At 45.0% G+C, this 27,325-nt stretch overlaps 1 protein-coding gene across 7 annotated transcripts in view; it reads right to left on the bottom strand.

The window, feature by feature from the left end:
• Positions 1-1,552: 1,552 nt before the first annotated feature.
• Rufy2 (RUN and FYVE domain containing 2) overlaps positions 1,553-27,325 on the bottom strand; it is a 34,060-nt gene continuing 8,287 nt past the window's right edge. For 4 of the 7 annotated variants that reach the window (XM_029482667.1, XM_029482663.1, XM_029482665.1 and 1 more), the window contains 16 exons: positions 26,399-26,516; positions 24,991-25,092; positions 22,740-22,863; positions 22,370-22,431; positions 21,648-21,713; positions 21,056-21,125; positions 18,199-18,300; positions 17,987-18,103; positions 15,876-16,043; positions 13,668-13,765; positions 11,104-11,223; positions 9,088-9,217; positions 7,805-7,899; positions 6,176-6,224; positions 3,963-4,040; positions 1,553-3,873 (listed from right to left, as the gene is read on the bottom strand). In XM_029482667.1, coding sequence (XP_029338527.1) covers positions 3,730-3,873; positions 3,963-4,040; positions 6,176-6,224; positions 7,805-7,899; positions 9,088-9,217; positions 11,104-11,223; positions 13,668-13,765; positions 15,876-16,043; positions 17,987-18,103; positions 18,199-18,300; positions 21,056-21,125; positions 21,648-21,713; positions 22,370-22,431; positions 22,740-22,863; positions 24,991-25,092; positions 26,399-26,516 — 1,643 coding nt within the window. In that variant the 3' untranslated portion in view covers positions 1,553-3,729. The other 3 variants (XM_029482668.1, XM_029482670.1, XM_029482669.1) reach the window with 3 other exon arrangements.

Here is a 27,325-nt window from a genome sequence, read left to right as displayed (position 1 = left end):
TGATGTTGCTACTTTTTATATATAGGTACTCCTAAAGATGTGCTGCCTTCATAAGATTTGGGATGATGTATCTTACTGTTAGCATAGTGCAGTGTTAGAGGGCAAGACAGCAAGTCTTAAGTAGGCATCTGGGAAAGCACTAACTTCCACTCCTGGACATACTGTAAATAAAAAGCCTAAAGATACGTTCAGGGGGTTTCGGGAACATAAGCTAATTCTGTATTCTCTTTTCAGTCTCTTTATCAATCATAGCTCTGAATAATTCAAGAGGTATCTGGATTCTAAATATCCACAAATTGTATTATGAATGGGGTAGGGGCACAAAACCCTCATAGCACTTGACTAAGATACCAAAAATGGTTCCCAAAACTTGAGTTTGTTGGAGTAGTTTGAAATTCTCAATAATGACAGAAAAACTCTGTAAATACACGGCGGGCATTTACTATGATGGGTGTATGCTTACTTGTATTTTCAGTTTCTCACCCAAGAAAACAGGGTCTTTAATGGTATAAATGACTACATTTAGGAGACTATAAAACAATGCTGTAGCTGGTTTTGCGTCTGAAACTGGCTTTGAGTAGTTAAGTGCCCTGTATAGAAGGAAAACGTGCTTTCTACTAATCTTTTTATTACTTTGCTCAATAAGACTTTTCCCCAAATTGGCTAATGGATCAAAATGAACCTGTCAGTGTGAACTCAGTTATTGAACTTGTTACTTGTTTTTTTGCTAGGCGTGTTATTAATGTAATAAATGTCAACATGGGAATGTTGTCTGTCCTAGAATGAGTTGTCTTAGTTATTGGTATAGAGTGTCACCATGCCTTTAATCCCAGCATTGGGGAAGCAAAGGCAATATACTGTTGGATGCCAAATTGAGGTTTCTGATCGAGTAACTGCAAGGAGTGATTTTTTCCCCCATGCTAAGAAGAGAGAGTTGCCACAGCATGTCACTTGGAGCCTGTCACTTGGAGCCTGTCACTTGGAGCATGTCACTTGGAGCCTGAAACAGTGAATTTCTGTCTTAATGGGTTTAACTTGGTGCCTATGCACTGATGAGCTAGTTTGCATACCTCGCACTTCAAGCTTCTTAACATCTCAAAGCAGGTGGCTAAAGAGTACTTAAGTAGAGTGGTTAAGAGTACTTACTGCTGGGGCTGGAGAGAAGATGGCTCAGCGGTTAAAGCACTGACTGCTCTTCCAGAGGTCCTGAGTTCAATTCCCAGCAACCACACGGTGGCTCAGCCCTCTGTAACAGGATCTGTTGCCCTCTTCTAGTGTGTCTGAAGTCAGCTACAGTGTACCCATATACAAGTCTTTAAAAATATTTAAAAAAAAAAAAAAAAGGAGTACTCGCTGCTCCTTCAGAGGGCCGATTGGTTCCCAGCACCCACATCAGGTGATCAGCCTCGCTGTAACTCCAGTTTCAGTGGCTCCAATGCTTTTTCCTGGCCTCCTTGGTCCCCTGCACACACATGGCACACATTCACACACACATAAGCAGATACAAACAAGTCTTTTAAAGCAATATAAGTAAGTGTTAATTTCTTAGATCTTCGATTTATAAAATTCACATTTATTTTAAAAACATTACAGATCAGAATTACATTTGCAATTCCTTGGCACCATGATCACATCTTTGTGGTAGTCCTGGCTAGGTAAGTAAGGGAATGACACAAGTTTTCTGCAAAATAATAATAATAATAATATAATTGTAATAATAATAAGAATTGTGAATATTTTGTAATAAATAGGATATCCTAAATTTAAAGTTGGGTGGTTTTATGTTTTTTGGTGGTAGTGCTGTGAATTGAGAATCCAGGCCCTTAATAGCCACAATAAGCAAACATTCTACCACTCAGCTCTATTCCTATCCCACACACAGCGGGGGAAGGAGTTGGCGCTGCTCCAGAAAAGGCCCATGTTTATGACACAAATTTTGAGTGGTAATAAAAAGCACATAATAAAGTATTTGAAGTTTTTCATTTACACTCAAAAAAAAGAGAGAGAGAAAGGAAAATGTTAGTAATCCCCATCAGTACAAAGCGGTTAAAGAATATAATTGTCTCTTTTTGTGTGTGTGCCAGCAGGTTTTCACTACATACATACATATATATATTGGCATCTGGGGTTGGGGGAGTAACTGAGTTGGTAGAGTACCTGGCCAATGTGTACAAAGTGTCAGGGGTTCCATCCCTAGCACCGCATACAAACACTAGACAGCTGTAATCTCAGCAGCTGGGAGATGTGGAAGTCAGGCAGTTCAAGGTCTTCCCCTGCTGCACACCAGGTTGGAGGCCAACTTGGGGTTTCCCTGTCTCCAAAAGAAACATCTAGAAATCTGTCAGAGTGAATTTAAGTTGACCACAGAAGCTGGTAAATACTGGTTTTGTAATTTTGGCAATTTACAAAAACTTACTGAAATGTAGCAAATGAAAAGATCCTGTAGAAAAGGAGATCAGAAAAATACCCAGTCACTGAGCAGTGTTCTTGGGAGTGTAAAATCACTAGAGTTTTGAAAGGCTTTATAGACTTAAAAGTATAAGGCTGGAAATTAATATATTAAAGATTCTATCCTAAATGGTCATGATTTAAGTAACTTAATGCTCCGTGTTACCCCCTCCCCCCCCTACACACACACCTGCTTGAAAAAATAAACTACTATCTAAAGTACTTGATACATATAGAAGGTGAAATTTTATTGTGGGAAAGTGTCAATATGCCAGTGTAATGCTTCCTAGAAGTTATTCTTAAGAGAACTGAGGGTGGAGAAACTTAATTCTTTGATAGCAGTCCTCTTAATTTGAATGCTTAGAATCGATCTCATTCGGCCTCCTTGTTCCCCGGGTAGGAATGTTTTCTCCTTTGGAATCTGACCCTTTACCACACTTAGTCTTTGTGATAAGGGTGATGGCTGTGAGTGAAGGAAAAGCTAGAGGCCAGCTTACTGGTCCTTTAATCCACTATATGAAAGATGTGGGCAAGTAAAAAGGAAAGGATGGGATTAAATCATTGGTCTTTTCCATTGTAGAGAAGGGAGAAGAACAAGCAAATAAATACAACTAAATTAGCATCTTACCAGACAACGTAGAATACACAGCCCTGGGATGGAAGCACACACCTATATCCCAGCACTTCAGAGCTTAGGCAAGAAAGCTCATGGTAAAAAATAAACAACTGATTCAGTCTGTCTTCCTGGACAGTCTGGCTGTCCTGTCTGGAACTTACTCTTTCTACCAGGGTGGCCTTACTGAACTCAGAGATCCATCCACCTGCCTCTGCATCCTAAGTGTTGGGATTAAAGGCATGGGCCACCATTTTAAAAACCGTTAAATCGGCATATAACATAAAGTGAATGCATTTTCAGTTTTTCTCTGAGAATTGTGACGTTTTTTAAAGTGCATTAAGAGATATACAGGCACCTTCAAGTGCCAACTCGTCAGTTCAGAAGCAAATAAGCTGTGGCCTTGTTCTCCAGAAGGCCTCTATAAGGTAAGGCAAATGTGCATGAGCTCTGCTATCTGACCTTTTGTTAAAGGTTACTTGATATTTGAAGTAGTGCTAAAACATGCTATCTTAAAATCTGATTAAGTACAGGGACGGAATACTAACCCATATAACTTAGAAACCTGTGTGTGAGCTGGAGGCGAGGTACAGTACTGACTGGGCACCTCGGTACACACAGCCCTCCCTCGCTGCAGGTGCTTCTGTGCAGGAGGATGGAGTTCCAAGTCATGGCATGTTAGAGGAGCATCTCTGAATGAGCATTGCATGGCATGAATCACAGACCCGCACTGGCTTTGGTGAAGAAGGCAAAGGCAGTTCGTTGTCAGAGCAGGCATTACAGAAAATTTCCCCGCAGTTTCTACAGTGGTGCTATTAAATGGAAAAATCCGGGGAAATAAAACCAAATTAGAAGCCATTTTTGTTGCCACAACATTTGGAATCATTTTCACTTCTCTTACCTTTCTTTTGGAGAGTGAAAATTCCTTCTCACAAAGCTTACAGTGGGTTGCATCTTTGTCTTTTAACCAGACCAGTCCCTAATATGGAAAGATGAATGTTAATGTTCAAATTAATAACACCTGCTCTTACTTCAAAAGTATGAAAACAGAAAGGCATTCTCCTGTGCACAGTTCCTGTGACTCATTTTCACCACTTATGTTCAAAATGAAGGAGTAACATAGGAAAGAAGGCACAAGACTCAGGCAGTAGCTCTTAAGAGTTAGGTCAGAAACTCAGGACATGCCTGGACAGAAGCAGGGGGCCTGAGTTGAAGACAAAATAATGAACAACCCAGCTTCTACAGGGGACAGTTGATAATGTGCTGTGTTGTCACCGAATGATAACATTCTGGTCCCCAGTAAAACACCGGGAAGTAAAATAGCTGACAGGCAGTTGGCTTCTGGAGAAATGATGAGGGTGGGTGTGCCTGGAAAGCTGTGGCACTTCTCAGTCTCTGGGTGCAGGGCTCTGCAGGGAAACCCTGCCTCAAAAAATAATAGGGGCTGGAGAGAGGGCTCAGCCGCTAAGAGCACTGACTGTTCTTCTGAAGGTTCTGAGTTCAAATCCCAGCAACCACATGGTGGCTCACAATCATCCGTATTGAAATCTGATGCCCTTTTCTGGTGTGTCTGAAGACAGCTACAGTGTACTCACATATAATTAACTAATAACAGTGTACTCACATATAATAAAATAATTAGAAAAGTTCAGGACAGCTACAGTGTACTCATATATAATAAATAATAAAGTTCAGGCCAGGTGTGTGATGGCATATCTTTAATCCCAGCTCTCAAGAGGCAGGAGGATCAGCAACAAGAGTTTATTGAGGGCATGTAAGGAAGAGATGAGTTGGAGTGAGCAAACAGGTCCCACCACATCCATGCAAGGTGAGAAGACGTTACAGTGTGGCTCAGTACAGTGTTTACCTAGCATGGGCCAGACCTGTTCAGTTCCATTCCCTGCACTACAAAAGGGGAAAGTGGTATAAATCACATGTTGCTTTGGGTACAGAGCTAGATGCCAGAGGAAACAGCTATAAGAATTGGGAGCAGCCGGGTGGTGGTGGCGCACGCCTTTAATCCCAGCACTTGGGAGGCAGAGGCAGGCGGATTTCTGAGTTCAAGGCCAGCCTGGTCTACAAAGTGAGTNCCAGGACAGCCAGNGCTANACAGAGAAACCCTGTCTCGAAAAACCAAAAAAAAAAAAAAAAGAAAAAAGAATTGGGAGCAACTCTGCTTTCATAATAGCGGGTTAAAGGCAAGGGGAGCCAACACTTGTTTGGAATCTTTTTAGAATGGAGGGGTCTAGGGCAGAGGCTCATCCATTAAGAGTGCTTCTGTCCTTCCAGAGAACCCAAGTTCAATTCCCAGCATCTACATGGCCATAATCCTCTGTAACCCCAGTTCCAAACTAACCCCTTCTTCTGGTCTCAGGACTATTTTTTATATAGTTCGGAGTACTGGTATTACAGCAATAACATAACCTAGGTTCCAGGACTTTTTGGATGACTTTTTTTGTTCCTTTTGTTTTTCAAAACAGGGTTTCTCTGTGTAGCCTGGAATTTGCTCTGTAGACCAGACCAGGTTAGCTTCAAATTCACAGAGATCCACCTGCTCTAGTGCACCACTGCTCCATATAGCATTTTGATTAAAAAGTTAAATGGAGTTGGGCATGGTTGTGCACACCTTTGGGAGACAGAGGCAGACAGATCTGTGTAAATTCAAGGCCAGCCTGTTCTACAAAAAGTTCCAAGATAGCCAGGACCACACAGAGAAACCCTGTGTGTGTGTGTGGGGGGGGGGGGGGGGGGTGGAGGTGATTAGAAGTAGAAGCCATCACTGACTCACAAGTCATAGGATTCTCTCAGGCACCACATTGTTAAAGCAGCATTGTATGCAGAAGCCGTCTCTAGAAGGACATGTTGCTACTAAAGTAGCATTTTAGTGTCAATTTTCACCAGGATCATTATACATCCTTTAACAGATACTAGCATTTCCTTCAGTAAGGATGGAGAGAGTAGTAGCTGCCCCACCCACTCCCCTACAGGGCTGCCAGCCCTTAAATGTCTGATGCTGAGACCAAACCACAGGCCCCCAACATCCCTGTTTCCAAACCTTCCAGGGTTGCCAACTTTAAAAAGCTTTCAACTGTACTCCCAAACCTGATTACTCACCTGGAGCGCTTTGTTGGCTTCTTTTATATCGTCTATTTTAAGTTTCGATCTAAAAACATTACAAATGGGTCCAAATGTTAGCATGCTTGTAAATACAGAACACCTAATATTTCACAGATTACATTTTCATTGCATATAATTTTAGATCCTAACAATCTCTGACTAAAGAGATATTTTGTTTTGTTTTGTTTTCTAAATGTCCTAAAACAAAAATCAGTGTTTGAGATTTCTACAACTTAATTTTGGTTTTTGTTGAAATAGTTTCACAATATACAACTGAATTTTTCAAAAACTTCTGTGTATGTTTGTGAAAGTGCTATACAAATCCCTCTATTAAAGTCCCATATAAACCCAGGTGTGGTAGCCTACATCTGTAATCCTAGTTCTTGGGAAGTTATATAGCAAGAAGATCAAAAGAAGTTCAAGGCCATTCTTGGCTACTTGTATAAATGTTACTTTTTGTTTTTGGAACACCACTGAAATTCCATAGCCCAGGCTGGCCTCAAGTCCGGTTCCAAATAAGGCCCGTGGCACCCAACCAGCTTGCATTTTCAGTGGCTCTCATCTGCAAGGGTTCGCGGCTCAGCAGTGGATCCGGAAGGCTTGAGACTACTAGTTGTTACTGAACATTTGTCACATCATACGAAATGGCTACAGTATACCTACAGACAATATACAATATCATTCCTCGGGAGGAGGAGGAGTAAAGAGAGGGGGAACACAATCCTAAAACAAAAAATTGAAATGGTTTCTTAGCTATTTCCCACCTCCACTCACTTTTTAAAAGTATACATATTTATGTCTGTGAATGTTTTGCCTGCATGTATGTTTGTGTACCATATTCATGCATTATGTCCAAAGGTCAGAAAGAAGCCACTAGATTGTCTACAACAGGAGTCATAGATGGTTGTGAGCTACCATGTAGGTGCTAGAGATTTAGCCTAGGTCCTGTGCAGCAAGTCCGTTCTTTTAAGGTTTGTTTATTTTATGTATATGAGTGCTCTGTCTGACATAACCTGCATGCCAAAAGAGGGCACCAGGTCTCAGGGTGGTCTCATGCCAAAAGAGGGCACCAGATCTCAGATATGGTCTGAGTCACCATGTGGTTGCTGGGAAATGAACTCAGGATCACTGGAAGAGTAGCCAGCCAGTGCTCATAACTGCTGAGCCATCTCTCCAGGCGTGCTCTCAAGGCTGGCCCTGATTCTTTGTGTAACTAACGATGGCTTGAATTCGGACCTTCCTGCCTCCCTTCCAGGTGCTGAGATTAAGGCCTTTCCTGGCTTCCTTTTCGCTATGGATCCCAATAGCATTCTACTACAGAATCACACTGACCCCTGTAGGATAAAAACTACCTTTACTTCCCAACAGACCTGCTCTGTCAATAGTCTGATAGCCCTGGACATTTTCAAAATTCAGCTTTTGTTGTCCTGACAAAATTAAGTTTCTGGAGTCTTTATCACTGAAGAACTCAAGGAACCCTTCAGTGCCAGTGTCTACTGAAATCCCTCCAAAGTATCTAGCCTTGGTTTTCATCCCCATACTCAGGTGGCCTCTGCACAGCCGATGTGGTGCGTGTGCGCCTTCCACCCGTTTGTGAGCACTTAGCTGAAGGAAGAGAGGAATTACTCGCAGAGTTTGCTGCCAAGGTCTTGCAAAGCCTGTTCTTGTTCCTGATAAATCCTTTTCAACTGCTGATTTTCATCCTGGAGGTTAAGAAACTCCTTCAATAGAAAACAGAAAATATAACTTAAAAGGAGGAAAAGACCCTCCAAATTACCTATGTATCATTAATTAGGAAAGTGTAAATAGCTTTCTTCTGATTGTACTTTTATGTCCCAAGTGCTGGCATTGCAGGAGTATTCTGTCAAACTCGGATAAGGAATTTTCAGACACTTTCCACCTCCCTCCATTTCTCTCTTGTAAAAAAGATGTGTATGTGTGAGTGTTCTTGCCTGCATGCATGCATGCGTGTGTCTCCACGTGCATGCTTGATGCCCAGAGGCTAGAAGAAGGCATCAGACCCTGCAGCTGGAGCTAGAGATGGTTGTGAACTACCGTGTATGAGCTGGAATCCTAGCTCAAACTGTCCTGGATGTCACTCTAACTAGGCTAGCCTCAACTTCCCGATTCTCCTGCCTCAGCCTACTCAGTACAACCTCCTTACTCATATTCCTAAGAGGACCACTATATCCTGTTTATTCGTATACATGTAAATTGTATAAAGTATCTTGCCTTAAAAGATGTATGTCTTGGGCTGGAGAGATGGCTCAGGGGTTAAGAGCACTAACTGTTCTCCAAGAGGTCCTGAGTTCAATTCCCAGCAACCACATGGTGGCTCACAACCAACTATAATGGGATCTGATGCCCTCTTCTGGTGTGTCTGAAGACAACTACAGTGTATTCACATACATGAAATAAATAAATCTTAAAAAAAAAAAAAACACTTGCAAATTATTTCCATCTTCAAATACTCCTGTACATGGTTCAATTAATATTTAAAAAAAAAAAAAAAAGTATGTCTTTGTGTGGAGGTTGGACGATAACCCTGGTTGTACTTAAGACTGCCTACCACTTCCTTTGAGACACAGCCTTTCACTGGCCAGAAGCTCACAAATTAGGCTAGACTGGCTGGTCAGTGCCAGGGATGCCTCCCCAGAGCTGAGACTAGGTCCTACAGGCACTTTACTGACAGCCATCCCCTCCGCCCCCAAATCATTTATAAAAGCTAACGAGAAGTCGGGCACAGTGGCTCATGCCTTAATCCCAGCACTCCTGAGACAGAGACAGAACTGCTGTGAATTCAAGGCCAGATTTTGCTATAGAGTTCAAAGATAGTCTGGACTTTAGTATGAAACCCTGCTTCCAGCAACTTGTCAAGATGTAAAATTTAAAGTTTTACCACTATTTACTTTTTTAAGACTTATGACTTTTTGGGTTTCGTGTCTAAGATGAGATAGGACATCTTTTTCCTTTTGAAGATCTTCTTGCAAAGTCTGTCTCCATTCCTTCTCGATCTTCAAGTCCGTTTCCAGCTGCACCCTTGAATGGCAAACAGAAGCTCTGTGTGATAACGTCTCCTGTATCTAAGTGTAGCCTTCAAATCCTAGTTCTCCTGTGACCACCTCCTAAGCACTGGGTTACAAGTGTGCAGGGCCATGCTGGTGGCACACACCTTTAACCTCAGCACTCAGGAGGCAGAGGCAGGTGGATCTCTTGAGTTCAAGGCCAGCCTGGTCTACAGAGTTAGTTCCCTGACAGACAAAGCTACATGGAAAAACTCAAGAAAAACACCACCAGAACAATTGTGTGCTTCCATACCTGGCTCTTTTATTATTTTTTAAAGGTCTTTTTTTCTTTTTTTAAAGATTTATTTATTATATGTAAGTACACTGTAGATGTCTTCAGACACTCCAGAAGAGGGAGTTGATTTCAATACAAATGGTTGTGAGCCACCATGTGGTTGCTGGGATTTGAACTCAAGACCTTCGGAAGAGCAGTCGGGTGCTCTTAACCTCTGAGCCATCTCTCCAGCCCCCTTTTTTTTGTTTTTTCAAGACAAGGTTTCTCTGTAGTCCTGGCTGGCCTCGAACTCAAAGAGATCTGCTTGCCTCTGCTTCCCAAGTGTTGGGATTAAAGGCATGCGCCACCAGTGCCCAGTTTAAAGTTTTATGTTTTAATAACTAGTTGTAGTGAGACATCTGATACGGTGCTATGGACTGAAACTGAACTAGTGGTCTTCTGTAAGAGTTCTATGCCACTGAGCCACCTCTCCAATCTCTTTATTTTTATTTTTTGAGACAGGATCTCATATATCTCAGGCTGGCCAGAAACTTGCTATCTAGCCAAAAATGACCTTTAATTTCTGGTCCCTTTGACTCTGCCTATATTAGCCAAGACCCAAATTTAGGCCACACACCTTTAATCCTAGTGCTTGGAAGGCAGAGGCAGACAGATCTCTTTTTGTTTTGTTTTGTTTTGTTTTTGAGACCCTGACTTAGTGGGTAAAAAGCCTCTCTTCTGCCAAAAGTTTGACAACCTGAATTTGATCCCACAGTCCCACATGGCAAGGAGAAACCCAACTCTCCCAAGTAGGTCTGTAACATTCACATGCATACTCCAGCACATGCTTGCTAACGGACTAAATAAATACATAGAGTAAAACCATGCATTGCCTATGTCTGCATGTACAAAGAAAAGTCGTAGTTTGTCCTTATTTTATTGAACTTGGGGCTTTGCACGCACTAAGAAGCACATAATCTACCAATGAGTTACCCTGTAGCCCAGAACAGTTGAAAGGGTTTCAGCCCTTGCTCTACAAGGGTCACCAATGCTCCTCCCCAGGGACCATGCACTCACTGCCTCTGCTATTCAAAGAAGATGGGCTGGAGGGGATGGCTCAGCAGTTAGGAGATAAACAACTACATGTAACTAAAAATGGATGCAGCTCAGTGGGTAGAATACTTATGTCGTGTAAACACACTCTGGGGTTTGACTCCCAGCGTTACATAAGCCAGGCATGATGGTACTTACCTGTAATCCCAGCATTCAGAGGTGGAAGCAGGGAGAGCAAAGGTTCAAAGTCACCCTCCCTTATGAAGGGAATTATGTAGACCCGCACTACATTTTCTTTCTCCCCCTACCACTCTCTCCTCCTCTCCCTTTGTGTGTGTGTGTTTGGAGTTTGAACCCACTGAGTGAGGAACTGAGACGTGTGCAGGAGTTTGTAAGTCAGAGGACACCCTGAGGAGTCATTGTCTCCCCATCCACCGCATAGGGCCTGGAGACTGAACTCAGGCTTGCTGGTAACTGCGCTTTCATACTGAGCCATCACAAGCATCCCACACACCTTCTTTAGGTACTTGTACTATACTGGCTAGCAGAGACCGGGTTAGTACAAGAATTTGATCTCGCGACCAAGCACTCACAGCTGTTGCTCCTTCTGTGAGATCTGTCTCTGCAGACTGTCGGATTGGCTCAGACACTCCTGGGCGTATTTCTCATCCTCGGCTTCTGCTTCCTTTTGCGCCTTCTCTGCTTGCTGCAATCTGGTGTAATTCAAATCAACTTTGGGTAAAACTGAGGCTAGAACTAGGGTGTAAAAGGGTGAAGAAGACAAAAGAAAAATGGGGAAATAGAAACATTTCTAAATGAAAACAAAGTTTGGGGGAGAACTCACAAACTCAAACGTGAAAGAGCCACACAATGTCTAGAAATTGTTTTGTGCTTTTTTTTTTTCAACATAAGATATAATATGCCCAGAAAACTATCTTTAAATTTGCTTTATTTCTTGTTCATAATTAATGCAAAGCAATACATTTTTTACTGTTGGAGGATGATTTCAATCTCAAATATGGCTAGGTATGATACTGCCTTTTTACAAAGCCGTGAGCTTGAGTCTCTAGTAAGTGCAGAACACACCTGTCATATGTGATGCTAAGATGTGTGTGCCAGGAACCAAGTGCACTGCAAGGCCAAGAGCAACAGTTACAGTTTTCAGGGATGGAGGCTTCCATCAGAGCTCTGTGCAAGTTACAGTTCTCAGGGATGGAGTCTTCCATCAGAGCTCTGTGCAGTTGCTTAACTATGCAAAGCTGTATATTTATGTGTGTATATGTATATATATTTTTAAGATTCAAAAATATTTAGTGCTTGGCATTCCCTAGAGAGAATTTTTTAATATAGTTATTTTACATTTATGAATGTTTTGCTTGCATGTATGTCTATGCACCACATATATGCTTGGTGCCCACGGAGGTCAGAAGCAGGTGTCAGATCCCACGGGACTGGAAGTGGAAGCTACACCATGTGAGTGCTGGGAAGTGAACCCAGGTCCTGTCCTCTGTAAGAACATGTGCTCTTAACTGTCACATCATCTCCAGCAATACAATTTTTATTCTTTGCTTGAATCTTAAAGAATAGCTTATTATGTCCCGTTTCCCTGTTCGTATTTAAGTCACTGTTTGTCCCCAGGCCCAGCTACACTCCTTGCCTCCCTTGGCCATCAAGATTTGAGGTTTATCTTCAATATTTTATAAGAAAATATTTCCCAGGACTCAAAGGACACTAACTCTTCACAGGAAGTCACAAGAGAACTCTTGTATCTTCATATCTGCCTCCAACACCTTAAGTAAGGCCACACACACTGCGAGTATAAAAGCCTCCGAGAAAGGAGAGGGAGTCTGTTACCTCTAGGTCTACATTGAAACGAAAGGATTAAGGCGGTAGGGCTGGCCTCGGCTCTCTTCTAAGGTTACAGGAAGTAAGTGAGTGAGGTAGGCCTGCAGTTGTGCTATCACAAGAGGGCGGGAGGATTAGAAAACGGAGGTGCTAAAGCCCAGGACAGTGGCCAGCCTGGCTTGAGAACTGCTTTAAAAACTTAAAAATCAGGAGCCATTAGGCAGAGTATGCCAGCGGGTGTGGGTATATGTTTTATCTGTGCCAACACAGCTTGAAAACAAAGGTTTCTAGCTTCCATCGAAAGATAGCTGAAAAGAGAGAACTTTGAAAAAGTCCTGCCATCCTTGAAGGTGGGACTCAGATCTGCCCTGTGCACAGGCTGAGGAGTGCACGTGAGGAGCCCGCCAGGGCACCTGCCGTGTCTCACAGCAGCCATGGAGGGTCCCTGCAGCCTGCACATATGAGATAGCATAAATGCTTTTCCATTTAACATGTGAGTATGGGGTCTGCTCTTGGAGTGGGCTTCAGAAGGAGATGTCTTTGACCAGCTTGTACTGGTCCTGAAGGTCACTACTAGCACTTTTCACCAATGACACTGCAATTGTCCTAGTCTGAGTTAACAAGTCGTTGTCACTTCATAATGGAATGGACAGAAATCAAAGACAAGAAACGGTAATAAAGATGTCCAAAATGTAAAAGTGGGGATAAAGAAAACAACGAAAAGAAAGAAGAAAAAAGAAGAAAGAGGATGTCAATAAAAGAATATTTGTGTCATAAAGCATCAGTAGTTATGTTTTTCCTAAGTAGGTTCAAAGAAAGCAATGGTGACACATGTTGACTCAACATGACAGGGAGGGCAATGGGGACAGAAGGTTTTCCAACAGTAAAATGAAAGGCCAGGACACAGCGCTCCACTGACACGAGAGCCTGCCTTGGGGAAGCAGCTTCCTGTTAACTAACGCATGCTGCTTTCAGGGAGGAGACAGCCAGGGTAGAGGGATGGGGCAGCTCCTTCAGGGGGCAGGCCCTCTGAGCCAGCCCCAGTTCAGTTTTTCAAGTCTTTGTTTTATGTCACAGACGAGATGACAAGAAACTACAGATATTGTGCCTTTAAATTATCTCCAAAAAGGCAACTTCAAATGAATCGCCCCGAAGTAAAGCAACTTGGTTCCATGCAGCAACCAAAACAAACAGACAAGGCCTGGCTTGGCCTTGGCAGACACAGGCCCTGGGTGAGCGCTATCTAACAACTCCGTGGCAGGTGTCAGAGGGAGAAAGGAAGGAGAAGGAGAGACTCAGGTGTGGGTCCTACCTTTGCTCCAGCTGCCTCATGGCTGTAGTGATCTTATTGGTCTTTTCTTCTAGTCGGGCAATTATTTCATTTTTTTCTTTCAAGCCATCTTCAGAGCCCTATTTATAAAAACACAACAACTATGGTGATTTTGATTTTGAAACCTAAACATTAGGCCAAGTATAGTTTCGTTTGCCTTGGAATCCTAGCACTCAGGAGGCCGACATAGGAGGATTACGGGTTCAATACCAGCCTCACTACACAGGGGCACTGAGGCCAGCTTAGGCATCAGTCCCTCTCAAAAGTAACCAAAATACTGTATGCACCAAACAGGGGCTCAGAAGATCCACATAGCTGACCTGTGGAGTAGACCTATGGATCCCATTTGATAGAAGGAGGGGTTACTCTTGAAACTGTCCTCTGACTTCCACACATGCCCCAAGGCACATACATACATAGCCCACTCAATAGTACAACAAAAAAACCTGTCACACTTCAATGTGATTGATAAAAAACAGGCTGAGCATGGTGGCTTATGCCTTTATCCTAGCACTCCGGAGGCAGAGAAAGGTGGATCTCTGTGAGTTTGAGGCCAGCCTGGTCTATAGGGTGAGTTCCAGGACAGCCAGAGGAATCCTATCTGGGGGTGGGGGTTGGGGGTTTGCATTTTAAAACGTTTCGAATGAGATAGAAGCAGGCAATGTAAATTCAAGGCCAGGGCTACCAGGAGAGTGAGATGGTTCAGTGGGTAAAGGTGTTTGCCGCCAGTCTGGAAAATCAAAGTTGGATCCTCAAGATCTCTATGATGAAAGAAGACTGCCCACTCCACAAGGTATCCTCTGACTTCTCTGTGTGTGCACTGTGGTACACAGACATCAGAAAAACAAGTGTAATTCATTCCTAAGTGCCAGATGTGGAGCACGGGCCTCTCCCAGCACTGCAGAGGCAAAAACAGGCAGATCACTTGGAGTTCAAGGCTAGCCTGGTCTAAGAAGTAAGTTCTAGGCTAGTTAAGGCTACACAGTGAGAGGCTGGAGAGATGGCTCAGTGTTTGTTTGTTTGGTTGGTTGGTTTGGTTTTTTTTTTTTTAAGATTTATTAATTTATTATATATCAGTACACTGTAGCTGTCTTCACACACTCCAGAAGAGGGTGTCAGATCTTGTTACAGATGGTTGTGAGCCACCATGTGGTTGCTGGGATTTAAACTCAGGACCTTTGGAAGAGCGGTCAGTGCTCTTAATCGCTAAACCATCTCTCCAACCCCCGACTCAGTGTTTAAGATAACTTGTTTTGGCAGAGGGCCTCAGCTTGGTCCCCAGCTTTCACATGGTGGCTGACAACAATCTTCAACTCCCATTCCAGAGGGTTCCACGCCCTCATTAGGCACAAGGCATATGTGTGGTGCATATTCATACAGTCTACATTTTTTTAAAAAGTGAAATTTATAAATTGAGAAAAGAGAGGAAGAAAGGAAAATAGATTTGGGACTGGGTAGGTGGGATGTCCCTAATCTGATGAGGTCTAGGGTTGGATCTTGGCACAAAAAGGGGGTGGGGGGTATTTTTTGTGAATTTGTAGCTGAAATGTACAAGTTAGTTATTGCCTGCAATAACAATTGCAAGTCAACTAAGTCTTGGGGGGGAAAAATAGGCTGGCGAGATGGCTCAGGAGGTAAAGCACTTGCCAACATGCCTTCATTTCCAAAACCATGTGGTGGAAGGAAAGGGCTGACTCCCACAGAGCATCCTCTGACTGCCAGCCACACTTGCACCTTAGCAAGCCTTAGCAAGCATGGCTTGCAGTCTCAGCACTGAAAGAGTCAGATAGGAGGGCCACCCTGCCTGTGCCCTGTCTATCGAGAGCAGGCAGCTTCAGGAGCTAGGGCTGCCAACCACTCCCCCACTGCCTTCTCCAGCATGACTGATGGTGCACCAAACCATGTAGTCTGCCCCAACAATGAGAAGGAGAATGTACCATCTCAAAGGAGAAAGGATCCAGGCGTGGTGGCACGAACTTAATTCCAACACTTAGAAGGCAGGGGCAGTGTAGGAGGCCAGCCTTGTCCACATAGTGAGCTCCAGGACAGCCAGGGCTATATAAAGAAACCCTGTCTCATGAAACAGAAATCAAGGTGGACGTGGCTCAGTGAATGGCTCAGTGTGTCCATCATGCACAAAGCCATGAGTTTAATTCCTAGCAATACCAAGAGTCAAAGAACATTGAGTACCTGCAGCTTTTGATACATCTCAATGTTGATTGCTTTGACTTCTTCCAGCTGTTGCCGAAGGCCTATGAGAGTGTCTTGTTTCTCGTGAATGTCTTTCTCCAACAGCTTCATGGCCAGCTCCATCTCATGCTTCATGCCAACTTGTACTGATAGCTCATTCTCCACATCCTGCAATTTCACAGTGTCTTCAATTTCAGGTTATCAAAATCAGGTGTGTGCAACCGCAACAGTTAACAAGGCTGGAAGCACTGTTCCACTCCTCTGTTCTGTTTAAGTCTATTATTCAACACCAGCCTGCCTGGTGTGGTGGTTCCCACGTGTAGTCCCAGCACTGAAGAGAATGGGACAGGAGGACTGCTTTGAGTTCAAGGGCAGCCTGGGCTACACAGTGAAGTCTGTTTCAAAAACAAGGTCTGGGCCTACTGCTGTACACTGTCAGTCTAGCACTCCTCAGGAGGATCTCTGGGGCTGAAGCTAGCCTGGTCTACACAGAAGGCCCAGACCAGCCAGAGCTATAGAGTGAGATCTCATCTGTCCTAGTTTGCATTCTATTGCTGTGACAAAACACTAAACAAAAGCAACTTCAGAGACAAAGAGTTGATTTGGCTTACAGTTACAGTCAAAGGCAGGAACTTGGAGCAGAGCCTAGAGAGGAATTCTGGCTTGCTCCCCGTGGCCTGCTCAGGCTGAGGCTGCCTTATTTCTAACATCCTCAGGACCACCTGTCTGGAATGCTACTGCCCACACTGGGCTGGACTCTCACACTGATCATTAATTTGAGAAAAAGAAATGTCTCACAGACTTGTTTACAGGCAAATCCAATGGGGGTATTTCCTCGGTGCCTCCAGTTCCTGTCAAGTTAACAAAAACTAGCACACCTCAAACCAACCAACCAGATGAAGACGTTTCCTCAGGTTAAAGACCGACAGCAAAAGCCCACCGAAAGGCTTGCAGTAGCCTCCTCTCTGCCTAGGTGATGAGTATCTGCATTTTGCTTCATTAAACTGCATGTGTGTATTTTTGTGTGTGTCTCTCAGTCCGAAATCTGAAGTTTTAAATATGATGTTGCTAACATACATATTCCACTCTATTCTTTTACATATTGTTTCTGGGATGGTGGTCTGCAGTCACACTAACAACCACAAATGTTAACTCAGTTTTAAAAATACTGAGAGAGGTGGGTGTTTTGTTTTGATTTTCAAGACAGGGTTTCTCTGTGAGAGTCCTGGCTGTCCTAGAACTCGATTTGTAGACTAGGCTGGCCTCAAACGTACAGAAATCCCCCGCCTCTACCTCCCGAGTGCTGGAGATTAGAGCTGTGTGTTACCAAGACCAGGGTTTTTTTTCCCCAGACTTTTTGATTCACTGTTTCACATCATGTACACCAGTCTTTCTCATCTTCCCACCCCCTAGTATGTACCCTCTTCCCTTGCAACCTCCCCCATTTAAAAGAAAGAAAAAAAAAGGTAAAAACATCAAGATGTGTTTTTAAAGCAACATGGCTCTATGGGCATCATTTAGTTTATGGCGCAGCCTAGAACCACCTGTGGTGTGTCTGGGGGCTCGGGCTGGGGGTGGGCGATGTCAGGACGGTTAACTGGTAGAAGAGGACCTAGCTCACTGTGTATAATGCACTTCCCTAGCCATGTGGGCCTAAGCTATATAAATAAAGCTAGCTGAGCACCTCTGAGTGAGCAATTAAGCTTCAGGCTCCAGCCGTGTGTTCCCACCTTGCCTTCTCTCAGAAAAGGACTGTGGCCAGCCCTTTCCTCCTCTATGTAGACTTAAGAGTTTCATCACAGCCACAGAGAGGACTAGAACAGTGGGGAGCTTGACTGCCAAGCCCGATGAGCCAAGGTCATCCCCTGTAGCAAAAGACCCACACGATAGAAGGAAGAACTGACTGTGGCAAGCTAAGCCTCTGACCTCCACACATGTGCCATGGCCTGTGTGCAGACATACAGAATAGAGGCAAAAACAAGGTGTCAAAATGCATGATGGGTGGCAGGTTCTACTCCACCTCCAAGAGGCTAAGGCTGAGACACCTGAGTGGTGTTGCCTGAGTACACCAGCCCCAGAATTCTGCTAATGTAAATGAGAAGTTAAATTACCTGTCGGAGCTGCGACTCGTCTCGAAGCTGCCTCCTGGCGTCGTTATACATCTCGTCTAGGCCTTGCCGGGAATGCTTGTATGTTTGAAGCTCCGTTTCTACATCCACTTTGGTAACCTAGGGAGAAAAGGTCACACCTCACATGGGGCTCTGTGTCCCACATACCTAGCCTCCATGACCCAGGACCCCAGCCCTCTGCAGGGGTGACTCACCTCCAGGTGCTGCCGAGTTCTCATTAAGATCAGCTCATTTTCACTTCGCAATTGATGGTTTTCTTCTTGGAGCTTTATGATATTATTCTTCGCTATTGCTAACTGCAAATTGTGAAACACAAACACAGAGCCACTCCGAGCGTCTTTGGGTAGACTTTCTGTACAGGCTGTGTGTGTGGCTGCAGACTGCAGGGAAGAAAACCCTAAAACCACTAAGAACAGTCACACTGCACGGAAGATTCCATCATAAAAGTGTGCTGTGGGCTGGAGAGATGGCTCAGCCGCCAAGAGTGTTTTTCCTGTTCTGCAGTGGACTGAGGTCAAGTTCCCAGCATCCACACAGGAACTCACAACCATCTGCAACTCCAGTTCCAAGGATCTGGTGCCCTCCTCTGGCCTCCAAGGGCACCAGGATGCATGTGGTACACAGATATACATGCAAGCAAAACAATGATACGCATAAAAATAGGTATGCTCATCTTGTTTATTTTGGTGGAGTGTGTTTAGACAGGAACTCACTATACAGCCCTGGGTAGACTTGACTTCAGATCTGCCTGCCTGTCTCCTGAGTGCTGGGATACCAGGCATGGCTACCACTCATGACTCTATTATTTTCACCGTTTCTTTTTTAGAGGGGTGTGTGTGTGTGTGTGTGTGTTGCCTGCCTGTATGTATGTACATCATATGTGTGCCTGGTCTCTAGACTTCAAAAAAGGGTGTTGGATTGCCTGAAACTGGAGTTACAGATGGTTGTGAGCCACCATGTAGTGCTGGGAATTGGATACCTGGTCTCCTGCAAGAGCGGCCAGCGCTCCTAACCACTGCGCCATCTTCTTAGCCGCGCATACTGTTTCCCTCCACAGCTGAAGCCCATCCTCATCTGCTTGTGAGAAACGGTGCACTTGTCAGACTCACTGCATGGGGAGTGGGGAGGAAGCCCAGAAGAGTGATGTGCAAAGCAGGCACACTGTAAAGACGTGTGCACATGGAAGGAGATGGTGCTGGGTTCATGGAGACTCAACAGGATCCCTACCCCATGGATGTGACAGGTGGCAGGACTCCAAAACTGTGTCCCCTCAGAGAACTTTAGATCAGGGCTTTACACTAGTACCCAGGAACCTGGACTCTGAAGCCCAGAATGAAAAGGAAAATCCTGAACAAGTAGAACAGGGGCCATTCCCTGAAAGCAGCAGGAGTTTGTACACTTCTGACCACTCTGGGGAAACAGCTCAAACCTTGTTGTGTATGGAAGGCCAAAAAGAAACACAGGCTCATGGGAAGCTTCAGCGATGCATACGTCAAATCCCACCAGCATACATGGGGTTCTTAAGTGTTCCTTTGGGGTTGTTTTGAGACAGTCTCATGTAGGTCAGGATTGCTCAAATTCAATGATATGTAGCTGAGACTGGCCTTGAACTTCCTACCATTTCCCTGCCTCCCATGAGCTGCGATCATAGGTGTGTGCCAGCATGCTAGGCCTCACATACACATTTCTTATTTGCAAGTATTCAACTTCTCACAGCTGCCTGGTGAGGACAATTCTAAAAAGAATTCTAATTAACGTGGAAAAATAGGGTCATAGTGCTAATGACAGACTTCGAGCATACTTCATTATTCATCTACCATATTTCAGAAAATAGATTTGACAGACTTAAGGAAAAAAAAATCAAGTGTGCACCTGTAATCCTAGAACTTGGGAGGCAGAGGAAAGCCCAGTCTACACAGTGAGACCCTGTCTCAAATAAATAATCTCAAGAAGCAACTCTACGGGGGCTGGAGAGATGGTTCAGTGGTTAAGAGCACCGACTGCTCTTCCGAAGGTCCAGAGTTCAAATCCCAGCAACCACATGGTGGCTCACAACCATCTGTAATGAGACCTGATGCCCTCTTCTGGTGCATCTGAAGACAGCTACAGTGTACTTAGATATAATAATAAATAAATCTTAAAAAAAAAAAAAAAAAAAAAGAAGCAACTCTACGAGTAGAAGAGCTGACTTGTTAAAGAGGTTTATTTAAAACCTGGACTGGAGAAAAGAGCACTGACTGCTCTCCCAGAGGTCCTGAGTTCAATTCCCAGCAACCACATGGTGGCTCACAACCATCTGTAATGAGATCCAGTGCCCTCTTCTGGTGTGTCTGAAGACAGGATTATACAGTCCTGTTCATGAGGAGAAATATCTGAGTAGCCAGACAATGACAGCTGGATCTACACATAGATGATGAACGAGAATCTCTGTGGTCTCCCCCCACCTGCTTGAACCTGCTTGCTCAAGGGTGGAGCTTCCTGCTCATTCGTCCTGCCACGCCTACTGCTGGACCCTGCCTTTGTTGCTTGGAGGCACACACGTGTTCGTCCTGCTACTGGATCCTGAGTTACTTGGCGGGAAATCGGGTTCCCTCCCCCTTCCTTTATAACTGAGTGTCTGGAAATAGTAAAATTGAGCTTTGATCAGAATCTTGTCTTAGCTTCATTCCCTTCTCTCGCCGCCTAGCCCCTCTTCTCTTCCAGGTTTCCAAAATGCCTTTCCAGGCTAGAACCCAGGCTGTGATCTGCTGGCCGGACACAACAAATCTCATTCCATGAGTTTAGGATTCTGTGTGACTTTCATCTCTGGGGCTGATTTCCAGTTACAATCACAAATACTAGTACCCCAGAGTATGCAACTGGAAACTTAAGGTCTACGTGGGTTCTCTAGAACTCACAGTCTTGGACTGCAATGCCCCACCATGTGTGTGGGGGGTGGGGGTGGGGGGGTGAGTGTGTGACTGTCTGTCTGTGTGTATGTTATGGTGTGGCGGTTGCTAACAGCAAATTCATGCTTGAAACAGAAAGGATCGCAAACAGCGGGTACTGTACCTCTTCGATCAGCTTAGTGTTTGACTTTTCTAACGAGTCCACTCTTGAATGGAGGCTGCTGACTGTGCTGCTGGAATTGGCAATGGGAAAAACTCATTCAGAATCACACAAGTTCAGAAAGGCTAGGACAGCGCACCTCCCCCGCCCGACTCACGGCTACCGACGTGTACCAGTGACCCACAACAAATCCTTAGAGGGGAACAATTTCATTAACCTGGTTAAGAACACAGCAAAACAATCAACATTTCCATTCCGATTTCTCTTGGATCGACTCAGCCCAGGGCCTTGAGCAGGTAAGGCGGGTTTTACCTTTGGGTTTTGTTTTTTTTTTTTTTTTTAAGACAGGGCCAGGCTGGTCTCCAACTGACTAGCAGAACCTTGAACATCTGACTCTACCTCTGCTTCCCAGTTTGGGGATTATTACACACATGGGACACTTCATTATTATTATTTCTGCTCTGCATCTAGCCAGCCCCTCAAGCACCTCTCAAAGGTGCAATAGAAGATGCTAAGGAGAAAGGAAAAAAGACTCAACTGGAAACAAAGCAGACCCCACAGTGAGATTCGTCAGTAAGGTGCCGAGAATACTCACTTGAGTTGTCTGTTTAGCTCTTCAACATAATTCTTTTGGTCTAAGATGGCAGCGATTTGAACGTTCCTATGATAGGAGAAAAGAGGAGCTTAAGATATAAACCGGAAGCTGGGCGTGGTGGCGCACGCCTTTAATCCCAGCACTCGGGGGGCAGAGACAGGTGGATTTCTGAGTTCGAGGCCAGCCTGGTCTACAAAGGGAGTTCCAGGACAGCCAGGGCTATACAGAGAAACCCTGTCTCGAAAAAAACAAAACAACAACAAAAAAGATATAAGCTGGAAACTCATCTAGAAATGTGTAAAAATCACCACAGTGATAAAATACAGCTTTGCTTGAAAACAGGCGCAGTACATCAGTGACTGACCTGAGCACCAGGAACCCCGCTGAGCGACCTACTGCTAGTGGGCCATTAACCCTTTAAACTTAGAGCCAATCAGATAATACGTCACCACTGGCACAAAACGGTTACTAAGGTCTCTCTCAGCAAGGGCAGATAAGACCAAGACTCCTGCTGGGGACCGACGATGTCACCTCTAAGGGACTTTTCTTCATCTGTCCAGGAGAAGCTTTCACAGGAAAAGCCCAAGTCAGGGCTCCAGGGAGGGAAGAGCAGACAGCACACCCTGAACAGACGGCTCGCCCTTTCGCAAAGAGCGACAAGGAAAGTACAACCCGGACAGGAGGAGGAGGAGGAGGAGGAGGAGGAGGATGGACGGACGTACCTTTCCTTGTTTCCGATCTCCTCTTCATTCTTTAAGTACATGGAGAAATCAATCACCCCAACCTGAAGTTAATAAACCCATTTTTATTTAACGACAAGTACTGGTCAGCAGGTCCGGCATGATGGGCAGTCCTGTCAGTTTTTGAGGGATGTGAGGTGTGGGAAGCCTGCCTGGTAAGCTTTCAGGGTTTATAGCAACACTTCATTTCATGTCCCTGTGTTGATGGCACGCCTCCCCCACCATTAGGACTCTAGCCCACAACATGCAACTGAATTTTGCTCAAGTGACTAACAGCACTTAGAGCTAATAAGGACCCAGGAAGAGCTGTATGCAAGGAAGACACAGGTCCGCATCTCCCACGATCACTCACCTGGGAGTCTAGGTCCTCTCCCTTCACACACAGATTGGCATCAATCACGTTCAGGCCGACCAGCAGCCCGACAATCACGGCTCCCTCCTCCTCCATCATCAGTGCGTGGTACTCATAGAACTCACTGGGCACAGGAAATCAGAGACCATCATCACAAACCTAACTCTTAGAACTCGGCTTTGAAACCTTACCCCCTTACCAACCTCGTCCCCCACCTTGTAGGCATGAAGTTCCTACCTAAATTCCTCTAAATGACATTCTCAACACTTAACCTGTGAAAAGGCTCGATGTCCACATAAAAATCAAAAGGACTGATGGAGGCAGAAGAGAGAGACATTTTGAGGGAAAAACAGAAAGCAAAAGAAAAAGGGGTAAGCCGGGCGGGTGGTGCACGCCTTTAATCCCAGCACTTGGGAGGCAGAGGCAGGCGGATTTCTGAGTTCGAGGACAGCCTGGTCTACAGAGTGAGTTCCAGGACAGCCTGGGCTATACAGAGAAACCCAAAAAAGAAAAAGGGGTAATGCTGTGCATGAAAGCTTGTGGCTTCAATCCCCAGGAGGCTGAGACAGCAGGATTCCTATGAGTTCAAGGCTAGCCTGAATTACACAGTAAGTTCCAGGCCAGCCTGGGCGGAAAGTTAAGAACATGGCTTTTTTTTTTTTAAGTTATTGTTTTATTATTTTATACCTGTGTTTTGCCAATGTGTATCTATATAATACCACATGTGCACAGTGCCCACAGAGGCCGTAAGAAGGCGTCTGATTCCTGAGCTGCCACTGTGGGGGCTGGCAACTGAATCCAGGTTTTCTGGGTGAGTCTCCAGTGCTCTCAGCTGCTGAGTCATCTCTCCAGCTTGTCTTAGAGTCAGAAGGGAGGTGACCAGGAGGACTGGGATGCTGGACTCTCGGGACTCAGTAACTGCTGCTGATCTGATTGTAACACTTGTAATTACTAAAGCTGACATTTCAGTCCCCCCCACACTCACTAAGACCTTTGGAATAGCTGGCTATGGTGGCACATGCCTTTAATCTCAGCACTCAAGAGGTAAAAGTAGGCAGATCTGGAGTTAGAGGCTAGCCTGATCTACATAGCAATTTCCAAGCCGGCCATGGCTACTAGTGATGCCCTGTCACAGACAGATCTTATAAGTCTGAACATTTTGCTTGCTTACATGTATGTGCACCAGCCTGGTGCCCTCAGAGGCCAGAAGAAAGCATAGGATTCCCCCGGAATTAGATGGTTGTGAGCTGCCTCGGATGGACTGAAACTGAGCCCTGGTTCTCTGCAAGAACAGCTTGTGCTCTTAACTACGTAGCCATCTCTCTAGCCCCCTACGTATTCGTAACAGGTAGGACATCATCAACTGAGGACACGTGGTTAAGTACGCTCTAAAAGTGTCCAAGCAAGACACTTGGTCCCCAGGCGTCCTGGCGCACCTCGGTAGTCCTCGTACTTGAAAGGTAGGCAGGAGGAGCAAGAACTCAGAGTCATCCTCAGTTATGAAGTAAGTTCAAGACCAGTCTGAGGTATGTGAGACCCTGCTGAGAGAGTGGTAGGGAGGGAGACACAGAGACTTGCAAAGAGAGCAGTCTAAAACTGACGTTCCCAAGTCTCTTTATAATCAGGAAGAGCGCAGGTGCCATTAAGCGTTCTGTGTTCCACCTACGGCTTTAATTGGTCCTCAGAAGACTGTTAAGGACTCTCAGTGCTTCAAGCTATGCCCATTTTCATTTCACAGATGCAAAAGGCTGATATGGGAAACAAGACTCATAAATAAAACCAAACACAGAACACTAGTTCCGAAATAGCAGAGGCTGGGGCAGAGAGAACCCAGGCCGGGGGTCACCGGGGGCCAGCTCCCTTTGAAGATTCACTGCTCTGCTCAGAAAGCTGTCTTCAATGTTTGTCCTTCAGTTAAACATTGCTCCTGATACAGCTGAAGCACTCATTAAAGATCTTAAAAAGGAATCTTCAAACCCCCAAGCCCCGCTGCAAACTTGTATCCACAAAATTGTAACTCGGAAGAAGGGAAGCAACTTGGAATAATCGTGCTGAGGTTACCCCGTGTTCAGCAATAAAGAGCTGATGGGCTTTCTCTCAGGCTGGGGGCTCGTTGGTGGCATGTCCCTCTCCTGTCCTTCGCGTTCTCAGTTTACCGCTCCTTCTCTTTTCCCGGATTTCATCTTTCCTCACTTCTTGGATGGCAACATATAGATGTAATAAAAAGTAAACATGACCTAATGATACTGACCTCAGGAGCTCCCTCTGGATAATTAAGCAACGCAGGTAATCGGCCATTTTTTTCTGCATGAGGGCTAATCGGAGCCACGCTCTAGCACGGCCAAGGGGAGTCCTAGAAAGAGGAGCATTGGGTTACAAGACAGCCTTAGTGCTAAATTCACTGGCCAAGCACTCCCTATCCATTGATAAATGCTGTTCACCTTTAGAGCGTGATGCCCATGTCTAGGGGAGCCCGGGGGGGGGGGGGGGAACGTGCGCATGCGCACCTGTGCTCCTTTGACCAAGCGGACAAACCCGGAAACCAAAAATTGGTGTTTCCTGCCCAGTGAGCCTGTCTGCCTTCTCACCTAGGGCACCGAGTTTTTACTGGGGTTCTGAGGGTACAGACTCAGGACTTCATGCCTGTGCAGTTAACACTTGACCCACTGAGCAAGCTCCGTGGTCCTTAGGGTGGTGTTTACATTTTATTTTATGTGTATGGGTGTTTTATGTGCATCTATATGCACACAGTGCCTGCAGAGGCCAGAAAAGGGCATTGGATCCCCTAGAGCTGGACGAGGATATGAAGAGTGTGGGCTGCCAGATGCGTGCTGGAAAATCAAACTCTTGTCCTCTCGAGGAGCTGAGCCATCTTTCCAGACCCTTATGCTAGTTTTTTGAGCAAGTAATTCTCCCCCTGGATGGTTTGTTGTTTGTTTTTTAAGATTTTTTTTTTTTTTTGTATATAAGTGTTTGCTTAAATGTATGAACATACACACACACACACAGACATAAACGTTTGGGGTAAAAATAAAAAGCAGCTACACCATCTTATTCCTAAGGATTAAGGGCTGCTGAGTCAAGCCTGGTGCCCCAAGTTCCAGCCTCAGATCCACCACGTTAAGGAGAAGGCTGACCCTGAAAGTCCTTCTCTGACTTCCATATGCACAATATGACATCCACGTGCCCTCTTGCCCCCACATACCCATCATACACGTGCGCTCACACACATACAACAAAATACAAGTTTAAAAAATGGAGGAGCCAGGTGTGCTGACACACATCTTTACTCCCAGCACTCAGGAGGTAGAGACAGAGGGATCTCTGTGAATTTGAGGCCAGCCTGGTCTACAGAGTGAATTCCAAGACAGTCAGACATGTATAGCGAAACTCTGTCTCAAAAAAATTAAGAAAGTTTCCTAACTTGAAAAACAGTTTTCCACGTTCATGATTTCAGAGCTAGAATGCACCGGCTTGCGGGGTTTCTAGTTGTTGTCCAGACAGAGTTTCTCTGAGGGAAACTATGAGGTGAGCTGGAATAGTGAACAGTGAACAGCTAGAGGAATGGGGAGCAAGGCTCAGGCCAAGAGGGTGGTAAAGCAGCCTGTGAGCATCGAGAGATGGGCAGATGTACTTCAGGAACAATCCACCATACTTACTTAAGCCCAGGCAAGTCCCGGACACTCGCTCCGATCTCCTCTGCTTCTGGGTACAGCTTCTCCACCAGTTCCAGGGGGCCCCAAATAGTTTTGTTATAGCTCAAAAATGATTTTCTCACTGGAAAAAAAATATATATATAACTTGTAATTTCAACTCACGAAATGGGAGTAACATCATCTTTAAATACCTAGCTACATATAGATGTGGAGAGTCAGTCCAGTGGCTAACAGTGCTTCCTCACCAAGCATAAGGCATGAGTCAGTTCCTGTACCCACACGGCAAGCAGGGCGTGGTATATGCCTGGACCCCCCAGCATCCAGCATCAGAGGATGGAGAAGGGCAGCCCTTGAGGGCTTGCTGCCTAACCTGCTCAAGTGAAACTGTGAGTTTCCAGTTCAGTGAGAGAGCCTGGCTCAAGACAGGAGGACAGAGAGCAACAGAAAGACACACACACACACACACACACACGTATAATCTCAGCTTTATGGGAGGCTGGAGTAAGAGGATCAGAAGTTTAAGGTCTGCCTAGGTAACTTAGTGACATCCTGTCTCAATAGAAAGGAAAGAAGGTGGGGCTGGAGAGATGGCTCAGAGTACTGACTGCCCTTCTAGAGGTCCTGAGTTCAATTCCCAGAAACCACAGGATGACATCTGGTGCCCTCTTCTGGCATGCAGGTATACGTTCAGGCAGAATATGGTATCTATAAGAAATTAATCTTTTAAAAAAATCACTAAAATTAAATCTTTTTTTTTAAAGATTTATTTATTTATTATATGTAAGTACACTGTAGCTGTCTTCAGACACTCCAGAAGAGGGCGCCAGATCTCGTTGCGGATGGTTGTGAGCCACCATGTGGTTGCTGGGATTTGAACTCTGGACCTTTGGAAGAGCAATCGGGTGCTCTTACCCACTGAGCCATCTCACC

The sequence above is a fragment of the Mus caroli genome, chromosome 10 (assembly GCF_900094665.2).
Source record: "Mus caroli chromosome 10, CAROLI_EIJ_v1.1, whole genome shotgun sequence".
NCBI classification, from domain to species: domain Eukaryota; kingdom Metazoa; phylum Chordata; class Mammalia; order Rodentia; family Muridae; genus Mus; species Mus caroli.
The sequence above is the reverse complement of the archived record's forward strand: the minus strand, read 5'-3'. Positions and strand labels throughout refer to the sequence as shown.